This window comes from Papio anubis, chromosome 7 (assembly GCF_008728515.1).
Source record: "Papio anubis isolate 15944 chromosome 7, Panubis1.0, whole genome shotgun sequence".
In the NCBI taxonomy this organism is placed as follows: domain Eukaryota; kingdom Metazoa; phylum Chordata; class Mammalia; order Primates; family Cercopithecidae; genus Papio; species Papio anubis.
The window spans coordinates 143,938,541-143,962,825 of record NC_044982.1 but is presented as its reverse complement, the minus strand read 5'-3'; the positions used below and the strand labels follow the sequence as shown (position 1 = coordinate 143,962,825).

The 24,285-nt window shown below is 38.6% G+C and overlaps 1 protein-coding gene across 5 annotated transcripts in view; it reads right to left on the bottom strand.

Annotated features, from left to right (window-relative positions):
• The window catches only part of UBR1 (ubiquitin protein ligase E3 component n-recognin 1), a 155,681-nt gene that overhangs the window by 78,569 nt on the left and 52,827 nt on the right, over positions 1-24,285 (bottom strand). For all 5 annotated transcript variants that reach the window (XR_002523040.2, XR_002523041.2, XM_017960573.3 and 2 more), the window contains 10 exons: positions 23,534-23,691; positions 16,493-16,592; positions 15,231-15,359; positions 11,191-11,371; positions 8,497-8,558; positions 8,098-8,208; positions 6,862-6,927; positions 6,508-6,609; positions 3,759-3,822; positions 819-943 (listed from right to left, as the gene is read on the bottom strand). Coding sequence is in view for 3 of the 5 variants with exons in the window: in XM_017960573.3 (XP_017816062.2) it covers positions 819-943; positions 3,759-3,822; positions 6,508-6,609; positions 6,862-6,927; positions 8,098-8,208; positions 8,497-8,558; positions 11,191-11,371; positions 15,231-15,359; positions 16,493-16,592; positions 23,534-23,691 (1,098 nt within the window). In the remaining 2 variants the exon portion in view is untranslated. The remainder of the gene's footprint in view (positions 1-818; positions 944-3,758; positions 3,823-6,507; positions 6,610-6,861; positions 6,928-8,097; positions 8,209-8,496; positions 8,559-11,190; positions 11,372-15,230; positions 15,360-16,492; positions 16,593-23,533; positions 23,692-24,285) is intronic.

Here is a 24,285-nt window from a genome sequence, read left to right as displayed (position 1 = left end):
ACACATATACATATATCCCTATTCTACCTCTTTGGAAAGTCTTGACAGCACAGATAAGTATAATTATTTTTTAAGAATCATTTTTCTAATTCATATTCAAATCTCGGAGGGAAAAATACCAGACTCATAATCTGTAGGACTATTACCACAGTATCTGTATATACAAAAATACAAATACCATCTGTGGCGGTCATGGTCATGTGAATGCACCTTGCAGACATCTAATTACAGGAAGTAAATGACTACGTGCCTCAACTGCTGTGCTCTGGTGAAACCAAGGCCAAGCTTCTCACCAGTCATTCCCAGACAATGAGCAAGGCAGAGGTACTCATGCAGGCTCATTCTGGGAGACATGGGAAGGCACAGATGGAAAGTCCATTGAAGCCCAGCAGTCTGGGATGCTTCTATTTAACTTTCCTTCCCTCTTTATTTCACTGGGAATCAGATTTGCATCAGAATCTGATGGCTCCCCTTTTCGTTCCCAGATCCCTCACCATTGTCTTTAATAAAAATCTTAATGTTTTGTCACAAGATCTGCTTCTCAGAAGACCCAGATTAACACACCACCCAGTTTCAGTATCTCAGGAAGTTCCCTTTTTTCCTCTAGAGTAATCTTTATTTTAAAGTAAACAAAAAGTAAAGGAGTTTCTCCCAGAATTAAAATTTATACCACTAAAGGATGAAGGTGATTGGTTTACACCTATAAGGTAACAATATAGGACTTTTTGCCTAAAATTTTGAAGTAGTTTCCAATTAAAGAAAAAGAAAAATCTACCCCATCTTGAGGTAAATAGAGATAAAACCAAAATCAGACTTACATTCTCAGGTAAATTTTTGGCAATGGCACTGTGTGGCATAGGTTCAATGCAAAGCAAGTGAATAATTTCTCTCATTGTGACCTCTTCTTTGGTCACATTTCCCACTCCAGGTACATAACGCTCACCTAGTTCAAACAATTTAAAACAAAAAAAAGTAGAATAATTGTTTTCTATTTAAATTTCTCCCCATCAGAAGCACTACACACAGAACATTGCATTAAATTAAGTCTGTGAGAGAGGGACAAGAGTTATTTGAATGTGTTCTCGCATCTGAACAAGAATCTATGTTGAAAGACAGAGGCAGAAAACTGTGACCTGAAGGAGAATCCAGGCCTTGTCTTAGCTTACTTAGACACATACACACAAACACACATACATATACATACACATACACATACTCACACATTATAAACAAGGCCCCTCAAATAAATTAGCATGTGTTTCTAACCCAGAATACATGGCTGATGGCATCTGAATGAGCAGTGGCCATCACTGAATAGCTTTTCTTTCAAGATCTTTCTCAATTTTGTCTCTACCTGTTATTTAACAAAGAACAAAGTGAAAACTGAAAAACAAAATACTTTAAAATGTCTTTATGTGTTACATGACAAAACAGTAATACGTATTAAGAATGACTGGTGTTGTGAAAATGCCCACAAGGTCAGATTTCCATTTTGCATCACAATAAACTGCCAAATGAAGAGAGAAAATAGCTAAAATAAGTATGAGAACTCCACTGGTGTCAACAGCATCTAATTCCCATTGCCTTAAGAAAGCTTACCATATCTGGCCTTATGTCACCACTGATTTTCAACACTACAGTATCTGTACGAAGTCCTATGATATCTACAATAGGGTTACAAAGAAACCCCTTGCCTAAGAGATTTGATGAATTCTACAAATTTGCCAAAGAAAGACTTTTTGTCAAGTGAATTCGTTTCCAACACATTCATTCCTCTTTACATTTGTAAAGTATTTTGTAATTTTCATAACTTTTCACCAAAAACAGTATCCCCTAGAATTTTAGTGCTAGAAGATACCTTAGAGATCATGTAGGTTACCTCTACATTTTACAAATCAGGAATCTGAGGCCCAAAGAATGCAACTGCATGCTCTTGAAAGCTGGTAGCAAGGCCAAGACTAGAGCTCCTGATTTTAAATCCAAATATTTTTCTGTTTCTTAATGATTTTCCACTATAGATCAGAAATATAATTTTTTAAACAAAACTGTTGACTCCTTAAAGTAACAAACTTACACTCAGGAACAGAGCAAGTATTAACTAAAAATCAAATCACAAGAAAAAAAACAATAAATTTGGGCAAACACAATAATAGTAAAATAACAGTAGGAATAAAAAAACAGTAAAAATAAAACAGCAAAATTATACTACAATATTAGAAATTCTTCATATAGGCCGGGCACGGTGGCTCAAGCCTGTAATCCCAGCACTTTGGGAGGCCGAGGCAGGTGGATCACGAGGTCAGGAGATCGAGACTATCCTGGCTAACATGGTGAAACCCCGTCTCTACTAAAAATACAAAAAAACTAGCCGGGCGTGGTGGTGGGCGCCTGTAGTCTCAGCTACTTGGGAGGCTGAGGCGGGAGAATGGCGTGAACCCGGGAGGCGGAGCTTGCAGTGAGCCGAGATCACGCCACTGCACTCCAGCCTGGGAGCACAGCGAGACTCCGTCTCAAAAAAAAAAAAAAAAGAAATTCTTCATATAGTACTCTAAGGACAAATATAAAACTTTCCCTTGAGTTTTCATAATTTGAAAAAGTATATAATCAATTTTAAAATCTTTTACACATTCTTAATTTGCCCATTTTTTCCCATCTGCTTCTAACTGGCATATTCTGGACAGGAAGAGTTAGTAGCCTGGAAGGTTTAAGTCTCACTCAGCAATAAAGGCTTACTACCCTTTCTGCTGAAACATGTAGCTAGTCTAGCAACTAGCTCTCTGACAAACAGTAAGTAAAACTGAACCCATGTTTACAGACTTATGTAACAGCTAGAATCCCCAGCTAAAGAACGATTCAAACCAAACAGCGTTTGGTGCAGTAAAGTAAATAACAAAAGCCAGAATAAGAAGTCAAGAACAAGATGATAGCCGGGCGCAGTGGCTCATGCCTGTAATCCCAGCACTTTAGGAGGCCAAGGAAGGTGGATCATGAGGTCAGGAGTTCAAGACCAGCCTGGCCAATATGGTGAAACCTTGTCTCTACTGGAAAAAAAAAAAAAAAAGTACAAAAATTGGCCAGGCATGGTGGCGCATGCCTGTGGTCCCAGCTACCCAGGATGCCGAGGCAGAAGAATCGCTTGAATCCAGGAGGCGGAGGCTGCAGTGAGTTGAGATCGCACCACTGCACTCCAGCCTGGGCAACAGAGCGAGACTGTCTCAAAAAAAACAAAAAAAAGAGAACAAAATGATTGCAATGAATGTACCAGCTGGTAAAATCAACACAGACTATGACATAGCATATATTTGTACTTAATAGGTTAGAATGTAGTGTTTCTGCACCGAATATTTATATTAATCTCAACTGAATTATAAGACACATTTCTATGGGTCGATGTCATAACTTGATAGACATTATTTCTGGCAAGGAACACTCTTTTTCTTTTCTCTAAGTAACCTTAACAAAGCTAAGTATGACCAATATTTGCACAAAATTATTAAACAGAATGACACAATGAAAATATATTTTACTTAGACCTATAATATATATAAAAATTTTAGCACTAAATGACCTCCAAATTAGTCAAAACATTTACAAATCAGGTACTGAAAAATAAAAATGTAAAATCTGTACTTGTGCAAAGGTGATTTTCTAAGTGCAGTATTTGAATAAGGAGTAAAATGATCAATTATAGTTCATATAAATGGTCTCTCTAAAAAGTAACCCATGTTCTATTTCAAAACATTGTGTTTTAATCTTACCCACAATATAGATGAGGACCTGAAGCATTTCTTCTATTAGTGTATTATATTGTTTAATCAAATCCTATAGAATCGAAAAACAGTAAATTAGTTATGCAAGAACCAAAAACCTCCATAAAACATGCATTTCTGGATGAGACTCATGGTCCATCCAGTCTAGTATTTTTTTATCCAGTCTAGTATTTCTGTGTGTGTGTGTGCACAGCACAAATAGTTACAATCATTCCCTTTTTTGACATCAAATTCAACAATACCTGGCATATAATTGCCAAATACTGTCATCGTTTTCATTATCATTATCGCCCACATAGTTATAAATCAGCACACTAATGCTAATCTTCGGCTCTTCCTCTATTATTTGCTGCCTTCTTACCTCGGTTAGTGAGAAAGTGCCCTCAAATAGACTCCCAACAGTTATATGGTGAGAGTATCCTTCTCTAACACATCCCTCATTTAAACACTATTAAATCAGATACTGATTTTCACTAAGTATAAAACAACTAAAAATTAGCTCTGCATTTTATATCCTATTCATGTTAGCCCTTTGCAAGTAACTTCTATTTTTTTCATTTAAAAAATTTTTTTGGCCAGGTGCAGTGGCATGTGCCACTGCTCTCGGCTCTCCTAGAGTTCTTTAATTCTTGAATTTGATTTAGAAATTGTATATGAATTGTATAGAATTGTATAGCCAGGTGTGGTGGTGCACGCCTGTATTCCCAGCACTTTGGGAGGCCAAGGAATATGGATCACAAGGTCAGGACTTTGAGACCAGCCTGACCAACATCGTGAAACCTTGTCTCTACTGAAAATAGAAAAATTAGCTGGGCGTGGTGGCACACGCCTCTAATCCCAGCTACTCAGGAGGCTGAGGCAGGAGAATCACTTGAACCCAGGAGGTGGAGGTTGTAGTGAGCCAAGATCGAGCCACTGCACTCCAGCCTGGGCGACAGAGTGAGACTCCGTCTCAAAAAAAAAAAATTATATATTTATTTATTATTTTTCCAAAGAAATTTTACTAGCAGGAGTAACTTCTAATTTGAAAGAATAAAATAATGTGATTTCATGAATTCAAAGTAGTTAAGGGCTACTTTATAGGTTGGTACTTCAAATGTTCAAACAATAAAGATGCGGCCAGGCACGGTGGCTCACGCCTATAATCCCAGCAATTTGAGAGGCCAGGGCAAGCAGATCACTTGAGCTCAGGAGTTTGAGACCAGCCTGGTCAACATGGTGAAACCTTAACTCCACTAAAAATACAAAAAATTGGCCAGATGCAGTGGCTCACACCTGTAATCCCAGCACTTTGGAAGGCTGAGGCAGGTGGATCACGAGGTCAGGAGTTCAAGACCAGCCTGGCCAACATGGTGAAATCCCATCTCTACTAAAATACAAACATTAGCTGGGCATGGTGGTACATGCCTGTAATCCCAGCGACTGGGGAGGCTGAGGCAGGAGAATGGCTTGAACCCAGGAGGCAGAGGTTGCAGTGAGCCGATTGTGCCACTGCACTCCAGCCTGGATGACAGAGCAAGACTCCATCACAAAAAAAAAAAAAAAGAAAAAATTAGCTGGGCATGGTTGCTCATCCCTGTAGGCCCAGCTACTCAGGAGGAAGCTGAGGCAAGAAAATCACTAGAATGGGAGGCAAAGGTTGCTTTGAGACAAGATTGAGCCACTGCACTCCAGCCTGGGTGACAGAGTGAGACTCTGTCTCAAAAACAAATAATAAATAAATAAAATAAAATTTGTATATTACCTCTGAGACAACAAAGATAAAAAATACCAATGTCATTATAGATGTACATAAATAGGCTTAAATAGGACTTCTTTCTGAGAGCAATTTGACAACATGTATTAAGAGCCTTAAGAAAAACATGTTGTTGGCCAGGCACAATGGCTCACACCTGTAATCCCAGCACTTTGAGAGGCCAAGGCGGGCGGATCACCCGAGGTCAGAAGTTCGAGACCAGCCTGGCCAACATGGAGAAACCTATCTCTACTAAAAATACAAAATTAGCCGGGCATGGTGGTGCATGCCTGTAATCCCAGGTATTTGGGAGGCTGAGGCAAGAGAATCGCTTGAACCCGGCGGGGGCAGAGGTTGTGGTGAGCCAAGATCGCGCCATTGCACTCCAGCCTGGGCAACAAGAACAAAACTCCATCTCAAAAAAAAAAAAAAAGAAAGAAAAACATGTCATTTTATCTACCAAATCCACTTCTAAAAATGTGTCTTAACAAAACAGAGAAGTATTTAAATACTGAGCTACAAATGTTTATAAGACCAACCAACTAGGAAGACCTCTTCAGTAATAGACTTCAAAGTATAATGCATCATATAGTGCAATCCTATATAGTTACCAAAATTGATATAATTGTATATTTATTTCATGACAAGAAGAAAAAACTGCACAATATGTTGTTAAGCATAGGAAGCAGATTACAAAACAGCACAGACAGAATGATACAATTTTTGCTTTAAAAACAAGCAAGACACAAACTTTAAAAGTGATCATTTCTAGGAAGCAGTGTTTTTCATGTGATTTTTTGTTAATCTACATATTCTAATTTTTCTAGATTAAAAATATTATATCTGTGTATATATATGTCTGCCATATGTATACATGTCATTTCGGGAGGTATGGTTAAGAAATAACTTAAAATATGGCTAAATACGACTGAAATAAAATATGACTAAAATAGCAACAATATGTCCTTTAAAATTAATTCACAGAATTTACAGGTTGTGTACCTGGTCTTTTGTAGATAGCGTCTTGTTAAAAGCCTCGGCAAGTTCATACCTCTGAAGTACCAATAACAAGAACTTATTGGGATCCATTAAAGATGCACCAATCTGTGAAAGAAATACAGCATCACATTTCTTGTGTATTATATGGAGAAACATTTTGTCTTATGTAGGACTGTCAAAAATTATAAAGTAAGTTTGCAGAAGATAATGTAGTAGTCCCTTCTATTTCTATGTGTCATATTCAGTTTAACAGTGAGAGTGTTTTAAGTTAAAAATTATTAGATTATCTTCTCTTATTAGAAAGAATTCAAGAAGGAAGATGAAGACACAAATATCAGAAACAATTTAAATAGGTACCTGAAGCATGATGATATCTTTATCATACATTTCTTCTCTGCACTTAACGTCTTGGTAATAAAACACCTATAAAGTAATAGGTAGAATAAATGCTAAAAGAATTATTTTATTTCAAGCAAAATTCTCAAGAAAACCTATCCTTTAAACTTTCTCTAAGCTAGAAATCCCTAAAAAATCCTTAGTGGCAAAAAATAAGTTGCAAATCTATGAATCATTTAAAAGGACTTGTGAGGATGAAGTGAAGAAATATGGCACGAAATCACTTCAGAGTTAAAAATGTTCTATATTAGTTATTACTCTCACGTATAACAAGGGAATTTATTTTCCCTAAGTTTAAAATACCTACTTCAATAAAAATAAACCAATTTCTACACTCAATCATAATACCATTTTTCTTTTCTTTTTTTTTTTTGTAATTTAATTTTAAGTTCCAGGATACACATGCAAGATGTGCAGGTTACATAGGTAAATGTAAAATACCATTTTTCTTCCAAGTGATAACAAGACCTATCTCTCCACCTTTTAAGAAATGCAAGGCCGGGTGCAGTGGCTCATGCCTGTAATCCCAGCACTTTGGGAGGTTGAGATGAGTGGATCACCTGAGGTCAGGTGTTCAAGACCAGCCTGGCCAACATGGTGAAGCCCCATCTCTACTAAAAACACAAAACTAGCCAGGCATTGTGGTGCACGCGTGTAGTCCCAGCTATTTGGGAGGCTGAGGCACGAAAATCACTTGAACCCCGGAGGCAGAAGTTGTAGTGAGCCGAGATCACACCACTGCACTCCATAGCCTGGGCAACAGAGTGAGATTCTATCTCAAAAAAAAAAAAAGAAAGAAAGAAAGAAAAAGAAAAGCACTACTCCATATTTACTCCAAAATAGAAGAAAAAATTACAAGGTGGCCTTCAATTAAGACAGATGGTGGGAAGACTAAAGGCCTCTAAGTAAGGTAATTCTCAGAAAAGAACTATGTTAATGGGGAGGCCTCTGGTGTTACTACTGGCTCTCACCTAATTTATCACACAAGCATCCTAGTTTATAATTCAGATGGAATACACAGTAAACAGGATAGGAGAAATGTCTATATAGTTCTTAGAACATTCGTTTCTAAGAGTATATACAAGAGAATAGTAGCAAACACTTAGTAAAATCTAGGAACATAGGGTAAAATTATATAAGAGAAAAAAATTAGAAAATGAACACATTCATAAACATGAATAATAGGCTTTGCTGTACCTGACTAATAAGAGACAGTCCATTTCTTCGCCACATCTCAGCAACAACCTGGGCGACCAACACCAGACAACGTAAAGGATATTCCACTAGTACCTCTACTTGAAAGTCCTCCTGAAATAGAGTGAGGTCAATTTTATCATTTCTCACAGAGCCTGGACGTGTCTCCAAGATACGGCACTACATATTATTCAGTTTTCTCATGTGTAAAATGGAAGAACTTGATCTAGATGACTTCTAAGTCCCTGTGACTCAGATTACAATGTACTATATGAAGATGCAAAATTGCTAAATGGGAATTATTCAGGTGGGTTTCCAAATATTACTTTCCTTCTCATCCATCACCCAAGAGGTATTCGGAAACAGAACATAAGCAAATCAATACTTAGTAGAATCACTTACAAAAGACACAAATTCATGTAGTCTTGAAACAGCACCCAGCCTGCTTAAACGTACATGAAGACCTAAAGGTAAAAAAAAAAAGAGAAGATGAGAAAACAAACCCAATTTGTTAATCAGTTAACTCATCAAGTTTAGAAACTTGTGCGATTTGATTTGGCTGGGCGCGGTGGCTCATGCCTGTAATCTCAGCACTTTGGGAGGCTGAGGGGGGTGGATCACCTGAGGTTAGGAGTTCAAGACCAGCCTGGCCCACATGGTTGAAAGCCCGTCTGTACAAAAATACAAAAATTAGCTGGGTCTGTAATCCTAGCTACTTGGGAGGCTGAGGCAGAAGATTCACTTGAACCTGTGAGGCGGAGGCTGCAGTGAGCCGAGATCATGCCACTGCACTTCAGCCTGGGTGACAGAGTGAGACTCCGTCTTGAGAAAAAAAAAAAAAAAAAAAGAAGAAATTTGTGTGATTTAAACGTATGTTTACTGAGTTTAGAAGTGACACTCTAGAATGCAGACTACTGATCTCTAATTTTGAAACACAGAGTTACTAACATATTTAAAATCCTATACTGTGCAAGGTGTGCTCATACCTTATACAAAAATAACAGTCTCTCAAGATATCTTTATTCTGCTTTCAGCCATGTATCAAAAGAAACGAAAATTAACCTAAGTATTTTTTAATAAAAATAGAAGCAATATAAAATCACATGACGTCAATTATGCCATATACAAGCATTAACTCAAAATGGATCAAAGACCTTAAACACAGGTTTAAATATAGGTGCTAAAACCAAAAAATAAAACTCATAGAAGAAAACATAGGGAAAGGCTTCATAACATTAGATTTGACAATGAGTTTTTTGGATATGACACCAAAAGCACAGGCAACAAAAGAAAAAAATAGATAAACTGGACTACAACAAAAACTCCTGTGTATCAAACCAGACCATCAACAGGGTAAAAAGGCAACCCACAGAATGGGAGAAAATATTTGTAAATCACATATCTGATAAACAGTTAATATCTAGAATTATATAAGTAACTCCAACTGAACAGCAAAATTAAACCCAATTTACAAATGCGCAGAGCACCTGAATAGACAGTTCTCCAAAGAAGATATACAAATGGCCAACAAACATGTGAAAAGCTGATCAAAATCACAAAATCACTAATCACTAGGGACATGCAAATCAAAATCACACAAAATCACTTCATATCCATTAGAATGGTTATTATCTAGGGGGAAAAAAAGGAAAAATAGCAAGTGTTGAAAGGATGTAGAGAAACTGGAATCCTAGTGCATGCTGGTGGGAACGTAAAATGGTACAGCCACTAAGGAAAACAATATGATGGTTCCTCAAAAAACTAAACATAGAATTACCAAATGATCCAGCAATTCCACATTTGGGTATATACCCAAAATACTGAAAGCAAAGACTTGAACAGATACTTCTACATCCATGTTCACAACAGCACTATTCACAACAGCCAAAAGGTAGAAGTAACCCAAGTGTCCATCAATGGATAACTGGATGAACAAAATGTGGTATATCCATACAATGAAATATTATTCAGCCTTTAAAAAAAAAGGAATTCTGACATGTATTGCGACATAAACCTGAGGACACTATGCTAGGTGAAATAAGCCAGTCACAAAAGGACAAATACTGTATAAGTCAACTTATAATAGGTACCTAGAGTAGTCAATGGGTAAGTATTGCTTAATAATAATAATATTATTCTATTTCAGTTTTGGCAGTTTCATTCTTAGAAGATAAAAAGCTTTTGGAGAAGGATGGTGGTGGTCGTTGTAGAAAATGTGAATATACTTAGTGCCACTGAACTGTACACTTAAAAATGGCTAAAATGATAAGCTTTATGTCATGTACATTTTCTTATCATTGAGAATATAAATATATACACTTCAGTAAAGGTATTTTTTAAAAACCCTGACGAATGGCCAATTTACATGGAAATGCAAATGATTAAGGAGAATCTATGATTTCTTCCTTTTAATGATAAAGAATGATAGAGATAACACACTAATGAAATTGGTCAGAGAGGAGGTTTAGAAACCAGCAACCAGATTTTATTTTATTTTTTTATTTTTTATTTTTTTTTTGAGACGGAGTCTCGCTGTGCTCCCAGGCTGGAGTGCAGTGGCGTGATCTCGGCTCACTGCAAGCTCCGCCTCCCGGGTTCACGCCATTCTCCCGCCTCAGCCTCCCAAGTAGCTGAGACTACAGGCGCCCGCCACCACGCCCGGCTAGTTTTTTTGTATTTTTAGTAGAGACGGGGTTTCACCATGTTAGCCAGGATAGTCTCGATCTCCTGACCTCGTGATCCACCCGCCTCGGCCTCCCAAAGTGCTGGGATTACAGGCTTGAGCCACCGCGCCCGGCCCAGATTTCATTATATTTAAATTTAGGTGGGAGATGAATTACCACGTTAGTCCGTAAGTACACACTATAAGGATCCATAAGTCAACCCAGATAAAACAAAGCCCAGGTAAATAAGCATCTTTAAACAGGTGTTCTAGTGGCAGCTCCTTGAAGGGCAGTGACAGCCCTTAACTGTAGTATCTGACCTGAGCATGTCTGAACATACTGAGCACAGAACAAAAATAGAAATGATTCTACTAAATGAGTATCTAGAAACAAAGCTAATAGGTATATGCAAAAAGAAAAAACAAACACTCACCAGCAAGGGTCCTAGAGAGTGGCAGATGTATGCTTACAAGATCCTCAGATACTCTGTAGGACTTCGTTTCCAAACTATGTCCACACAATTGTACTACTGTCTTGCTACTAGATATGAAACTGGTACTGCACCTCATCACAGCTTTGTGACATTCTTTATAAGCCACAAGTAAGAGTTCTTCCTAAGAGGAAAATAAGAATACAAAAAGTTGACAAGTTGTCTACTTCAACACTCCTTTTTTCTTTTGAGACAGCCTGTCCTGTGGCCCAGGCTAGAGTACAATGGCATAATCACAGCTCACTGCTCAACCTCCTGGGCTCAGTTACCTGAGGTGATTCTCCCACCTTAGCCTCCTGAGTAGCTGGGACTACAGGCACGTGCCACTATGCCCAATTTTTGTATTTTTTGTAGAGGCAGGGTCTCCGCATGTTGCCCAGGCTGGTTTTGAACTCCGGGGCTCAAGTGGTTTGCCTACCTTGACCTCCCAAAGTGCTAGCATTACAGGTGTGAGCCACCATGCCCAGCATAACATGCATCATTCAATAAATATTTACTAAATATGAGTGGAAAATTGTTCTATGTATTACTAAGTCTACCTCCACAGGATCTGCAAACTTGCAGGAAACATAAGATATACCCATATATGCACTTATAATCAAAGTAAAAAATAAGTACCATGTAAATGGTACAAACTAATTGCTCTAAGAGGGGGGAAAAAAGAACCACAAAGAACTGGGAAGACATATTTCTGAAAGCAGCTTCTGATGGGCCCTAAAAGAATATGCAGAATTTAAATATGAGGAAAGATAAGGAGAAGATGGCATTCTAAGCAGAGACATAGAATAAATAAAGACAAAAATAAGAGAAATACAACTCCTATTCAGGCAGTGGAGAATAAAGAGTAGATATATGAAACAATTTATGGATGAAACAAAGCATTTGAACTGGAAATACGCCTTGGCACAGGCATGTGAATACACTGAGGGAGTCTGCAGTGTAATGATGTAGTCAACACACTGCTTCAAGAAGAATAAATGTGGGTCACTGAAGATGATCGATTGGAGAGGATAAAGTTAGGAGACACAGAAACCAACAGGAAGATGACTATGAAGTAAAGTGCTAAGGGTCTGAACTAGGATGGGGCCGTCACAACAAAAAAGAATGAACCCATAGAAAATGATTAGGATTATAAAATATATTTGGGATTAGGAAGAATAAAATCTGGGTGACTATAGCAGGAAGAGAGAAGTTAAAGACCATTCTTTTAAGACAGTGTTTCTATTTTTATCTTGAAAAAGGAACTCCATGGTCAAACAGATGATTTGGAAATGTCCCTCTCAGAAATCAGCATACTGACTAACTAAAGGGTTTTAGAAATTCATTAGTGGCTGGGCGTGGTGGCTCACGCCTGTAATCCTAGCATTTTGGGAGGCTGAGGCCCGCGGATCACGAGGTCAAGAGTTTGAGATCAGCCTGGCCAATAAGGTGAAACCCCATCTCTACTAAAAAATACAAAAAAAATTAGCCGGCGTGGTGGCGCACACCTGTAGTCCCAGCTACTCGGAAGGCTGAAGCAGGAGAATCGCTTGAACCCAGAAGGCAGAGGTTGCAGTGAGCCAAGTTCGTGCCATCACACTCCAGCTTGGGTGACAGAGCAAGACTCCATCAAAAAAAGAATGAAAGAACGAAGAACGAAAGAAAGAAAAGAAAAGAAGAAAAGAAGAAAAGAAAAGAAAAGAAAAGAAGGAAGGAAGGAAGGAAGGAAGGAAGGAAGGAAGGAAGGAAAAGAAAAGAAAAGAAAGAAATTCAGTAGCTTAAAAAAAAAAAAAAAAAATAAAAAAAACCCTCTTTTTGTTTAACCTAACATTTCTGAATCTTACATGAACCCAGAACACTCTTCCCTTCAAAACACCTGTTAACATTGAACATACAGAATATAGTGGCTCTGAGATTTCCTACATGGATGAATTTAATAGTAATGTCACTAATAAAACAAGGATAATCAAAATGAGAAAATACAAGTTGGAAGTAGAAGGAAATGATGACAGGTCCATTTAAAATATTCTGAGTTTGAGGCCAGGTGTGGTGGCTCATGCCTATAATTCTAGCACTGTGGGAGGCTAAAGAAAGAGAATCACTTGAAGTCAGGAGTTTGAGACTAGCCTGGGCAACATAGAGAGACCTTGTCTCTGCAAAAAATAGAAAAAAATTAGCTAGGTGTGGTGGCATGTGCCTGCAGTCCCAGCTACTTCGGAGGCTAAGGTGGGAGGATCACATGAGCCTAGGAGGTCAAGGCTGCAGTGAGCCATGATAGCACCACTGTACTCCAGCCTGGGTGACAGAGTAAGACCTTGTCTCACACACACACACACGTACACACATGTAAGATCTAAACAAGAATGTCTGGCCCACAAACAGAAGTGACACTGTAGCTTAGGAGAGTCATCCCTATGAACTTTTAACTAAGTGGTAGAAATACAAGAGAAGAGAAAAGAATGTAAGATATACACACATACATTCATATCATCAAAGTAAAAAAATTTTAAGTACCATGTAAATGGGACAAACTAATTGCCCTAAGATGGCAAAGAAAAGAATCACAAACGATTAGGAAGACATATTTGTGAAAACATATTTCTGTAAGAAAGGGAAGAGAATATTGGGGAATGTCTCATTTAGCAGGCAGAAGGCACCAGAAAAAAGGCAATCATTGACCAAAATAGATAATCGATAATGTATTAGGATAATGCATGTTTGTGAAAACCAGACGGAAAGTTTCAAGAAGATGAAAGTACTCAAGAAAATACAATGCTGCAGACAATTCAAGGAATATGGAAACTAAGGAAAGACCCCTGAATTTGGTTACCAAATGCATCCTCTGAGATTTTTTTCTAAATGCAGTTCTTGTCAATTGCTAAGGGCAGAACCCAGACTGTAAAGAAGTGTTAGGAGCTACAAGTGAAGATACTAAATGTAGATGACTTCAGAAGGTTTGGAAGAAGTCAAGATGAAAACACACACCTTTGCTTCATCATCTAACAATTGTGCATGCCCTCCATAAAAGTGAGCGAAGCCAAAAAATACGTGCTGTGCTTGCTGGACAGTATTTCCTGTGGTGATTGTACTAAAAAGCTACAGTGCTAGACTAAAGTCTACCACATCTGTTGAGTATGGCTGCCACTCTGAACCTGTGATCAATTGCTGGTGGTGAAGCAGAAGAGACTATAGTTCACAGGGGTGCAAACGCAAGAAAGGAGGCTTATATTATCATTGTTTTTAAAAATAAGGGAGTCCTGTGTGTTTACAGACAGTTGACTAAAAGAGTAGGAAACACAAGTCCGGATAATTCAGGAAGCTAACTCCAGGAAAAAGTAATAATAAGTTAGAACCAACAGCCTAGGTAAAGGCATTAGACTTAGAAAGAGACAAAAAGGAAAAGACCAATAGTGAAGACACAGAAAAATTTAGTCACTGAATAGGTTATGGTAACAGATACAGAGAAACCGGAGATGATGAGGGAATTTAACTTAGATAATGGCAATTTTCTCAGAAAATAAATAAATGAGGTCATCATTCTTAAAGGGAATCTAGGGTGGGATTATATAAAGACGGTTATAGTCTAAAATTGCTACTTAAGGAAATACATTAGCTCTATTTTTTGAAACGAACACATATAACAAAGCTCTTGAATGAATAATCTACCCCTCTTCATTCTTGGAGTATTTAAAAGTCTAATATGGTCCTAATTATATTATTATGCATATATATGCATTTTCCAGGGAATAAACGTGTGTATAAATACATATATACACATATTTAAACCCTGCTATTCCCCAAAATAAGCAAAACTACCATAGGGCACATTTTCTACTCAAGTATATACAGTTTCCTCCTAAATTTAAAAAGACAAATTCAAATATGTAAAAAACTACTACAAATAATAAACACTTTACATCAAGGAAACTGTAACATATAACTATACTATTAATAATTACTAAGAACTTAAAAAGGCACTGATCCTACTAACAAATTTCACTTACATCACAAGCACACCACTCTTGGAACATGAGTAAAATATTCTTCAATTGCATCTGTATAGCAATGGCAGCCTCCCAATCAGGATCCACTTCAATGTGTTGCCCAACCTGTCTTCGGATTTCTTCCATTCCCTGCAATTAAAAGTTGGTCAACATATACCTATTTGAGCCCTCTCTCTTTGCTCTGCTCTTAGCAAAATATAAAACTGTCAGGATTCATAGCATTTTAAAATGGTTGTTACACTGGCTCAGAATGCATGGATTCAAATCCCAGCTCACAGATATATGCTCAGGGCTAGAACATTAGCTGCAAAGCACAGCTCTGTCTGGTATCTCTAGCTGTGTGACCCTGGGCAAATTATTTCTAAGCTTGGTTACTAAATGGATCCTTTGAGATTTTTTTCTAAATGCAGTTCTTGTCAATTGATAAGGGCATAAGTCAGATTGTAAAGCAGTATTAGAAGCTAAAAAAAAAAAAAAAGGTATTAGAAGCTAACAAGTGAAGATACTAAATGTAGATGAATTCAGAAGGTTTAGGACATGTCAAGATGAAAACAGGCACCTTAACCTCATCACCCAACAACTGTGCATGCTTTCCATAAGGGTGAGGGAGCCAAAAAAAAATGTGTTGTGCTTGCTGCACATGCAAGTAACCCTTCCATGTAAAATGAGAATATTAATAGTAACTACTTAATAAGATTGCTATAAGGCTCAAAAGAGACCATGCATGAAAAGTGCTTACTACACATTTATCACATGGTAAGTATTCAGTAAATATTAATAGAAGTAGCAATAGTAGGCCGGGCATAGTGGCTCACGCCTGTAATCCCAGCACTTTGGGGGATGGATCATGAGGTCAAGAGATCGAGACCATCCTGGCCAACATGGTGAAACCCCATCTCTACTAAAAATACAAAAATTAGCCAGGCGTGGTGGCAGGCACCTGTAGTCCCAGCTACTCGGGAGGCTGAGGCAGGAGAATCACTTGAACTCGGGAGGCGGAGGTTGCAGGGAGCCGCGATCACACCACTGCACTCCAGCCTGGCGACAGAGCGAGACTCTGTCTTCAAAAAAAAAAAGTAGCAACAGTAAACTAAGGTGTATAAAAGGATCTATCAAAACAGGATGAATGAGTCAATGTTTAAATCTTGTTTCTACTTTGCTAAATTCTTTCTTGTATTAAAACCAAAATCTGTTTTCAAAAGACTGGGGTTAAATTTTTAAAAATAAATTTATCTTACTGATGTACAGAAAAATGATCATACCTGCATACAGGTAAGAATCTTCAAAAAAGATCGAAAACCTTCAAGGAACTGCATTCTTAATCTTTCTGTCCATATTGTGGGTTTGCTGATCAGGATATACCTATCGTTTCAAGAAAGAAAGAAAGATTTCACTTCTCTATTTTGAGATAATTTTAAGGTTCTCAGGGTTATAGACAATGTTGATTTATAAAAATTATGGATTGTAATTTCTCACAACAATTAGAAGATCTAAGTAGAGCTAAAATTATTTATTCTGCCTTATTTTAAATACAACCAGTAAAACATGAATGCTTTAGAAGAGGCAAATATCAAGCTAAACCTGACTTCATACACTACATTCTCAGAGGTTAGTCTGATTAAGTGAACCTAGAACTGACCAAGCCTGTCACAGCTAACTCTGGACAACCACAGTACAGATTCCCTAAAACTGTGCACACCCATCACCCAAAGGGCCAGCTGAAATTCTTTCAGCCTCAGGAAATTTGGAACAGATTTTCTACCTCCAGTTTTTCATAACCCACAACTCGGAAGAAGGATGTAAGCACCTGTCATCTTGACTTGCACATCAGGATGTACTAGTTTCAAGAGATAAACAAACTCATTTTAGCCTATAATCTGTATGATCAATATTTCTTTTGGCTATAAAGACAATGACTGGTTTCATATACAACGGGAACAATGTTTATCATGAAATGAGTTGTCAGGAAGTAATTATTAACAAGTATTAAACACTATTTTGCACTTGACCAATGAGAATAAATTCCTGTTATATTGTAGGTATTGGGAACATAAACATGGACACACCTGTCCTGAAGTTCATAGTATAGTAAGAAAAACAGATACATATAGTAGACAGAAATTCAATGTTAAACACTAAAATAATATATAAAAGAAGTAATGTATGGCTCATGCCTGTAATCCCAGCACTTTGGGAGGCCAAGGCAGGCGGATCATGAGGTCAGGAAACTGAGACCATCCTGGCTAACACGGTGAAACCCCGTCTCTACTAAAAACACAAAAAATTAGCCAGGTGTGGTAGTGGGCGCCTGTAGTCCCAGCTACTCGGGAGGCTGAGGCAGGAGAATGGCGTGAACCCAGGAGGCGAGCTTGCAGTGAGCCGAGATCATGCCACTGCACTCCAGCCTGGGAGACACAGCAACACTCCATCTCAAAATAAAAAAAAAAAAGCAAAAGTAGTAATGGAGGTACATAAAGACAAAGCAACAAAGAAAATATATTTTTTTGAACTGTAAAGATAGGATTGTGGTTTAATTTTTCTCACTCTTTAGATACCCATTAATATGTAAATGTACATTAAAAATACAATCATCAAAGAAACTTAGCAAAGATTTAATTCAAATACACGAATTACCATCTAAATCTTTCCTTTAAAGTAAAAGATAAAAAAGATTAAAGTTTAAAATCTGTCACACTGAACAAACGGCATTCATGTTTCATTGCTTTCTAGAGCACTACTACTCAGAGTGTGGTCCACTAACCAGCAGCATCAGCCTCACCTGAGTACTCTTTAGAGACGCAAAATCTTAGGCTCTAATCAGACCTGCTGAATCAGACCTCCCCCTGCCCCCGTATTTTTTTAAAGTTGGCTTTACTCTGTTGCCCAGGTTGGAGTGCAATGGTGCGATCATAGCTCACCACAACTTCAAACTCTCGGGCTCGAGTAATCCTCCTGCCTCAGCCTCCCTAGTAGCAAGACTACAGGCACGTGCCACCAAACCTGGCTAATTTTATTTTTTGTAGAGACAAAGTCTCACTATGTTGCCCAGGCTGGTTGCAACCTCCTGGCCTCAAGTAATCCTCCTGCCTCAGCCTTCCAAAGCACATGAGTCAACACAATCAGCCCTAGAATCTGAATTTAAGGAAGCTCCCCAGATGACTTGCTTCTGCACAGCAAAGGAAACTATCAACACAGTGAAGAGACAACCAATAGAATGGGAGAAAATTTTTGCAAACTATGCATCTGACAAAGGCCTAATAGCCAGCATCTATAAGGAATATAAACAAATTTACAAAAAAAAAAAAAAAAATTAGTAAGTGAGGCTGGGCGTGGTGGCTCACTCCTGTAATCCCAGCACTTTGGGAGGCCAAGGTGGGCAGACTGCCTGAGCTCAGGAGTTCAAGACCACCCTGGGCAACATGGTAAAACCCCATCTCCACTAAAATATCTCTACTAAAATACAAAAAATTAGCCAGGCATGGCAGTGTGCGCCTGTATTCCCAGCTACTCGGGAGGCTGAGGCAGGAGAATCACTTGAACCCAGGAGGCTGAGGTTGCAGGGAGCTGAGATAGCGCTACTGCATTCCAGCCTGGGTGACAGAGCAAGACTCTGTCTCAAAAAATAAAAATTAGGCCGGGCGTGGTGGCTCAAGCCTGTAATCCCAGCACTTTGGGAGGCCGAGACGGGCGGATCACAAGGTCAGGAGATCGAGACCATTCTGGCTAACATGGTGAAACCCCGTCTCTACTAAAAAAATACAAAAAACTAGCTGGGCAAGGTGGCGGGCGCCTGTAGTCCCAGCTACTAGGGAGGCTGAGGCAGAAGAATGGCGTGAACCCGGGAGGTGGAGCTTGCAGTGAGCTGAGATCCGGCCACTGCACTCCAGCTTGGGCGACAGAGCGAGACTCCGTCTCAAAAAAATAAAAAAATAAAAAAATAATTAATTAATTAATTAATTAAAATTAAAATTAAAATTAAAAAAAGCGGGGAGGCCGGGCGCAGTGGCTCACGCCTGTAATCCCAGCACTTTGGGAGGCCGAGGCGGGAGGATCACGAGGTCAGCAGATCGAGACCATCCTGGCGAACATGGCGAAACCCCATCTCTACTAAAAATAGAAAAAAATTAGCTGGGTGTGGTGGCGGGCGCCTGTAGTCCCAGCTTCTAAGGAGGCTGAGGCAGGAGAATGGCGTGAACCCAGGAGGCGGCAGAGCTTGCAGTGAGCGGAGATCGCGCCACTGCACTCCAGCCTGGGCGACAGAGCAAGACTCTGTCTCAAAAGAAAAAAAAAAGCGGGGGGAGCAAAGGATAGGAATAGAATAGACACTTTTCAAAAGAAGACATACATGCTGCCAACAATCACATTAAATAAAGCTCAACATCACTGATCACTGGAGAAATGCAAATCAAAACCACAATGAGATACCATCTCACACCAGTCAGAATGGCCACTATTAAAAAGTAAAAAGTAACAGATGCAGGGAGGCTGCAAGGAAAAAGGAATGCTTATACACTGTTGGTGGGAGCATAAATTAATTCAAGCATTATGGAATACAGTGTGACAATTCCTTGAAGATCTAAAAACAGAAATATCATTCAACCCGGCAATTCCATTACTGGGTATTCACCCAAAGGAATATAAATTGTTCTATTATAAAGACACATGCACACATACATTCATTGCAGCATTCACAATAGCAAAGACATAGAATCAACCTAAATGCCCATCAGTGATAGACTGGATAAAGAAAATGTGGTACATATACACCATGGAATACTATGCAGCCGGAAAAAGAATGAGATCACATCTTTTCTGGGAACGTGGATGGAGCTGGAGGCCATTATCCGTAGCAAAACAATGCAGAAACAGAAAACCAAATACCACATGTTCTCACTTACAAGTGGGAACTAAATGATGAGAACGCATGGACGCATAGAGGGGAACAACACACACTGGGGTCTATCAGAGGACTGAGGTTGGGAGGAGGGAAAGGATCTGGAAAAATAACTAATGGGTACTAGGCTTAATACTTGGGTGACAAAATAATCTTAACAACAACCCGCCATGACACAAGTTTACCTATGTAGCAAGCCTGCACATGTACCCCTGAACTCAAAATAAAAGTTAAATTAAAAAAAAAAAAAGCAGCTCCCAGATGATTTGCATTCACATTAAAATCTGAGAAGCACTGATCTAGAAGAGAATTTATTTTTGGTTTCTAGCCATCTCACATAGCTCATGAGTGACTTCTCCAAATGACTTATCAAGAAGATATGAGGAACTGGAACAAACAAAAGGGTAAGGAAGGGAAGGAAAAGAAGTTTGTAGATAAAAATAGGTGGCAAAAGCAATGGGAAAAGAGGGAGAAAGTGTGGACAGGGTGAGACATTAAGGGAGTGATTTGGTTTGAGAATGTGCTATACTTTCCGGAAATGGAACAAAGGAACAGGTTGGAGTAATAAACAATATTTTTCTCCTCAATAGAACCAAGGTTCAACTGCATCTCTTTTCTAAGTTGCATTTCCACAATAAATTAGCAACTGAGAAACAAAGTACCCCATGAGATACCTCCCAAAGAGCAACTGACCAAACTGAAGTAATAGACATACATTTTTTAGAATAAGAGAGGTAATCCCTCCCTTCTATGTTTTACCAGGCAGATCTCAGTTGGAGAACTGTGTTCATTTCTTCGCACATAAACGGTATACATGCACCAGAAACAGGTTCAGTACAGAAGGACAATGATTTAGAAGGAATTTTAACCAACATGAAACGGGACCAGTTAAGAAATAAATGCAACTCAATGCAGAAAAGACCTGGCAGACATGACTGCTGCCTTTAAACACTTCTTCAAGTTAAATGAGAATCGAAGTTGTTCTGAATGGACAAAGAGAGAACTAGAACCAGAAAATAAAAGCTACAAAAAAAGACAAGAGTTCAATATACAATAGGAAACTTTCTAATAGTTGGAAGAAGCTATCCAAAGTTGGAATGTGCTGCTTTGAGAGAATGAAAATTTCCTAACGCAGGCTGAACAGAGTACCTACTAGTACCAACAAACTTATTTCATGCTGAGGTACAGTCAGATAAACACAAAGCTAAACTATGAAGACCTACAAATTCTGACAGAATTTAGACTTTATCCTGGGAAGAAAATACATTGAGTGTGGTTATTTCTAACTAATTTAAAAACAAGGTTTCAGGGGAAATTAGTAAATAAACATGCAAGGAAAGAGTAAGATGTTACTACAGAATTTCTAAAATGAGAGACTGAGGAAACAGTGAATATGAATTATTTGCTAAATAAAGAGTTTTTGTGATTGGTGTGTTAGGCCAGGTTTCAGAGCAGGTTTTGTGTTGCTGTTTATGTATCCTGTGAGGCTACATGACATAGTAGAAGGAACATGAGTTTTACAGATAAATGGTGTTTATAATCAAATCTCAGTTCTGCCACTTACTAGCTTTGTGAACTTAGGCAAATATTTACAATCTACAAGGTAAGATTATATCAAGTACCTTCTAAGAATGGTGCAAGAATATAATCAGGTAAAATAAGCAAAGCTCCTTGGCACATAGCAGTTACCAATAAATTTCACAGGATTCTTATGAAAGCGAATTACACAGTACCTGCAGAACAGGTGTTAATTTTCCCTTCCCCTGGTCACTAGAGATATCTACATTTAGGTTGGGATATAGGGGAGGAATTGTAAGCATCAGAAGATTTGAAGTTGCCTTCCAAACCAGACACCTTAAAGTTCTACTATAAGGGTAGGTATTTAGGGATGTGCTGGCTCTAAACTATTCACCGTAAAGACTAGCTATAGTCAGAGACCCATAAAATATGATAAAACAAGTGATTATGCACCACTTAACTGGATATAAAAATAACTCAGTTATAAGAATACTTCACAGTAATGACAGCCACGGTGGAGAGATTTTGTTTTTCTATATTCACTGACTTAACAATAACTTTAAGGACTGCCATTAGGAGTTTTTGTTTTGTACAACATGTAATTTTTGCATAATTTGGCTGAGAAACAAATTTCAATTGCAATGGCTACATATTGATTCACTACTGAATTTACCTACCATCTCCACTTATACTGAAGATAAAACATAACAATTTACTAAACTTTATTTTATTTTTTTAGAGATAGGATCCCGCTCTGTTGCCCAGGCTGGAGCGCAGTGGCATGATCACAGTTAACTGCAACCTCAAACCCCTGGGCTCAAGTGATCTTCTCGGCTCTGCATCTGGAGTAGCCAGGAATACGGGCTTACACTGCCATACCTGGCTAATTTTTATTTTTATTTTTGTAGAAACAAGGTCTCGCTATGTTGTCCAGGCTGGTCTGATATAGATGCAATTTTTTTTTTTTTTTTTTTTTTGAGATAGAGTCTCGCTCCATTGCCAGGCTGGAGTGCAGTGGCACAATCTTGGCTCACAACAACCTCCACCTCCAAGGTTCAAGTGATCCTTCTGCCTCAGCCTTCCAGCAATTTTTAAAAAGTGGAGTATTTTCAATCTGTGGTTGGTTGAACCCACAGATGTGGAACCCACAGATATGGGGGATCAACAGTACAGCAAAAAGGGAGTTAAAAAAAAAGTTAATAGCCAGGCACAGTAGCTCATGCCTGTAATCCCAACATTATGGGAGGCCAAAGCAGAAGGATTGCTTGAGCCCAGGAGTTCGAAATCAGCCTGGGCAACAAAAGGTGAGACTCTGTCTCTACAAAACAATACAAAATTAGCCAGGTGTGTGGCACATGCCTGTGGTCCCAGCTACATGGGAGGCTGAGGCAGGAGGATCACTTGAGCCCAGGAGGTCGAGGCTTCAGTGAGCCATGTTTGCATCACTGCACTCCAGCTTGGGCAACAGAGCGAGACCCTGTCTCAAAAAAAAAAAAAAAGAAAAAAGAAAAGAAAGAAATTTACATCAATAGATTATCTGAAACTATGCACAAAGAGACTATATAGGAAGGACAGAACCAAAGTGTGTGAGTGGAAGTGAGTGAAAAGTATGGTAATTACAACGCGAATGCATTTAGTGACCCCAGAAGACCCTAAGTTCTTGCAACAGGCCTCTCCTCAATAGTGTCTTTATTAACCAGGTTTTACAACTCAATAAGAAGACTTCACTGAAGACATTTATTAATGCAAGGTAGTAACAGTTCTTTGTACTTGCCATCATTATAAAGAGAATTCTAGATAACCAAAATGATCACAGGATTACTTATAAGACAGAGCAAATAAGCACACTGAGTTTAACAGGTGCCCTCACGTTTTGACTTGAACAACTTACTTTAGGTCACATATTACTGCATATACTCTTCCCAGTTTGTCCTGGCTGTAACCCTGGAAGTTGAATTTATTGTTCCTGTCCAAGTACTCAGGTAAAACTTCTAGCAGAGTTTCAGTAATGACAGAGATAACATTCTGCTCTTCAATAAGATGTCGAGCCTGCAGAATATTTCAAGAATATTTTCTTTAGCATTAACTCACTGTGGTATGGACTTAATTTATTCATTCATTTGGTTAGTCCATAAGTTATTTTAAATAAATATTTGTTATTGAATGTTAAACACAGTCCTTAGTTGCACTGAATAGCAACTACTAAGAAGTTATTTTCTAAAAGAAAAAAATTCCCTACTCCTGGGTAACCAGATAACACCTATTTGGATACTCCAACCCCATTAGACAGGTTATCTAGATAAATGTTTATCATCAGTAATCACACAATGAAGCCAGGTGTAGTGGCTCATGCCTGTAATCCCAGGATTTTGGGAGGCCGAGGCAGGCGGATCACCTGAGGTCAGGAGTTCGAGACTACCCTGGTCAACATGGCAAAACCCCTTCTCCACAAAAAATACAAAAATTAGCTGGGTGTGGTGGCAATGCCTGTAATCTCAGCTATTCAGGAGGCTGAGGCAGGAGAATCGCTTGAACCAGGAGGCAGAGGTTGCGGTGAGCCGAGATTGTGCTAATACACTCCAGCCTGAGTGACAGAGCGAGACTCTGTCTCAAAAAAAAAAAAAAAAAATCACATGATGAGCA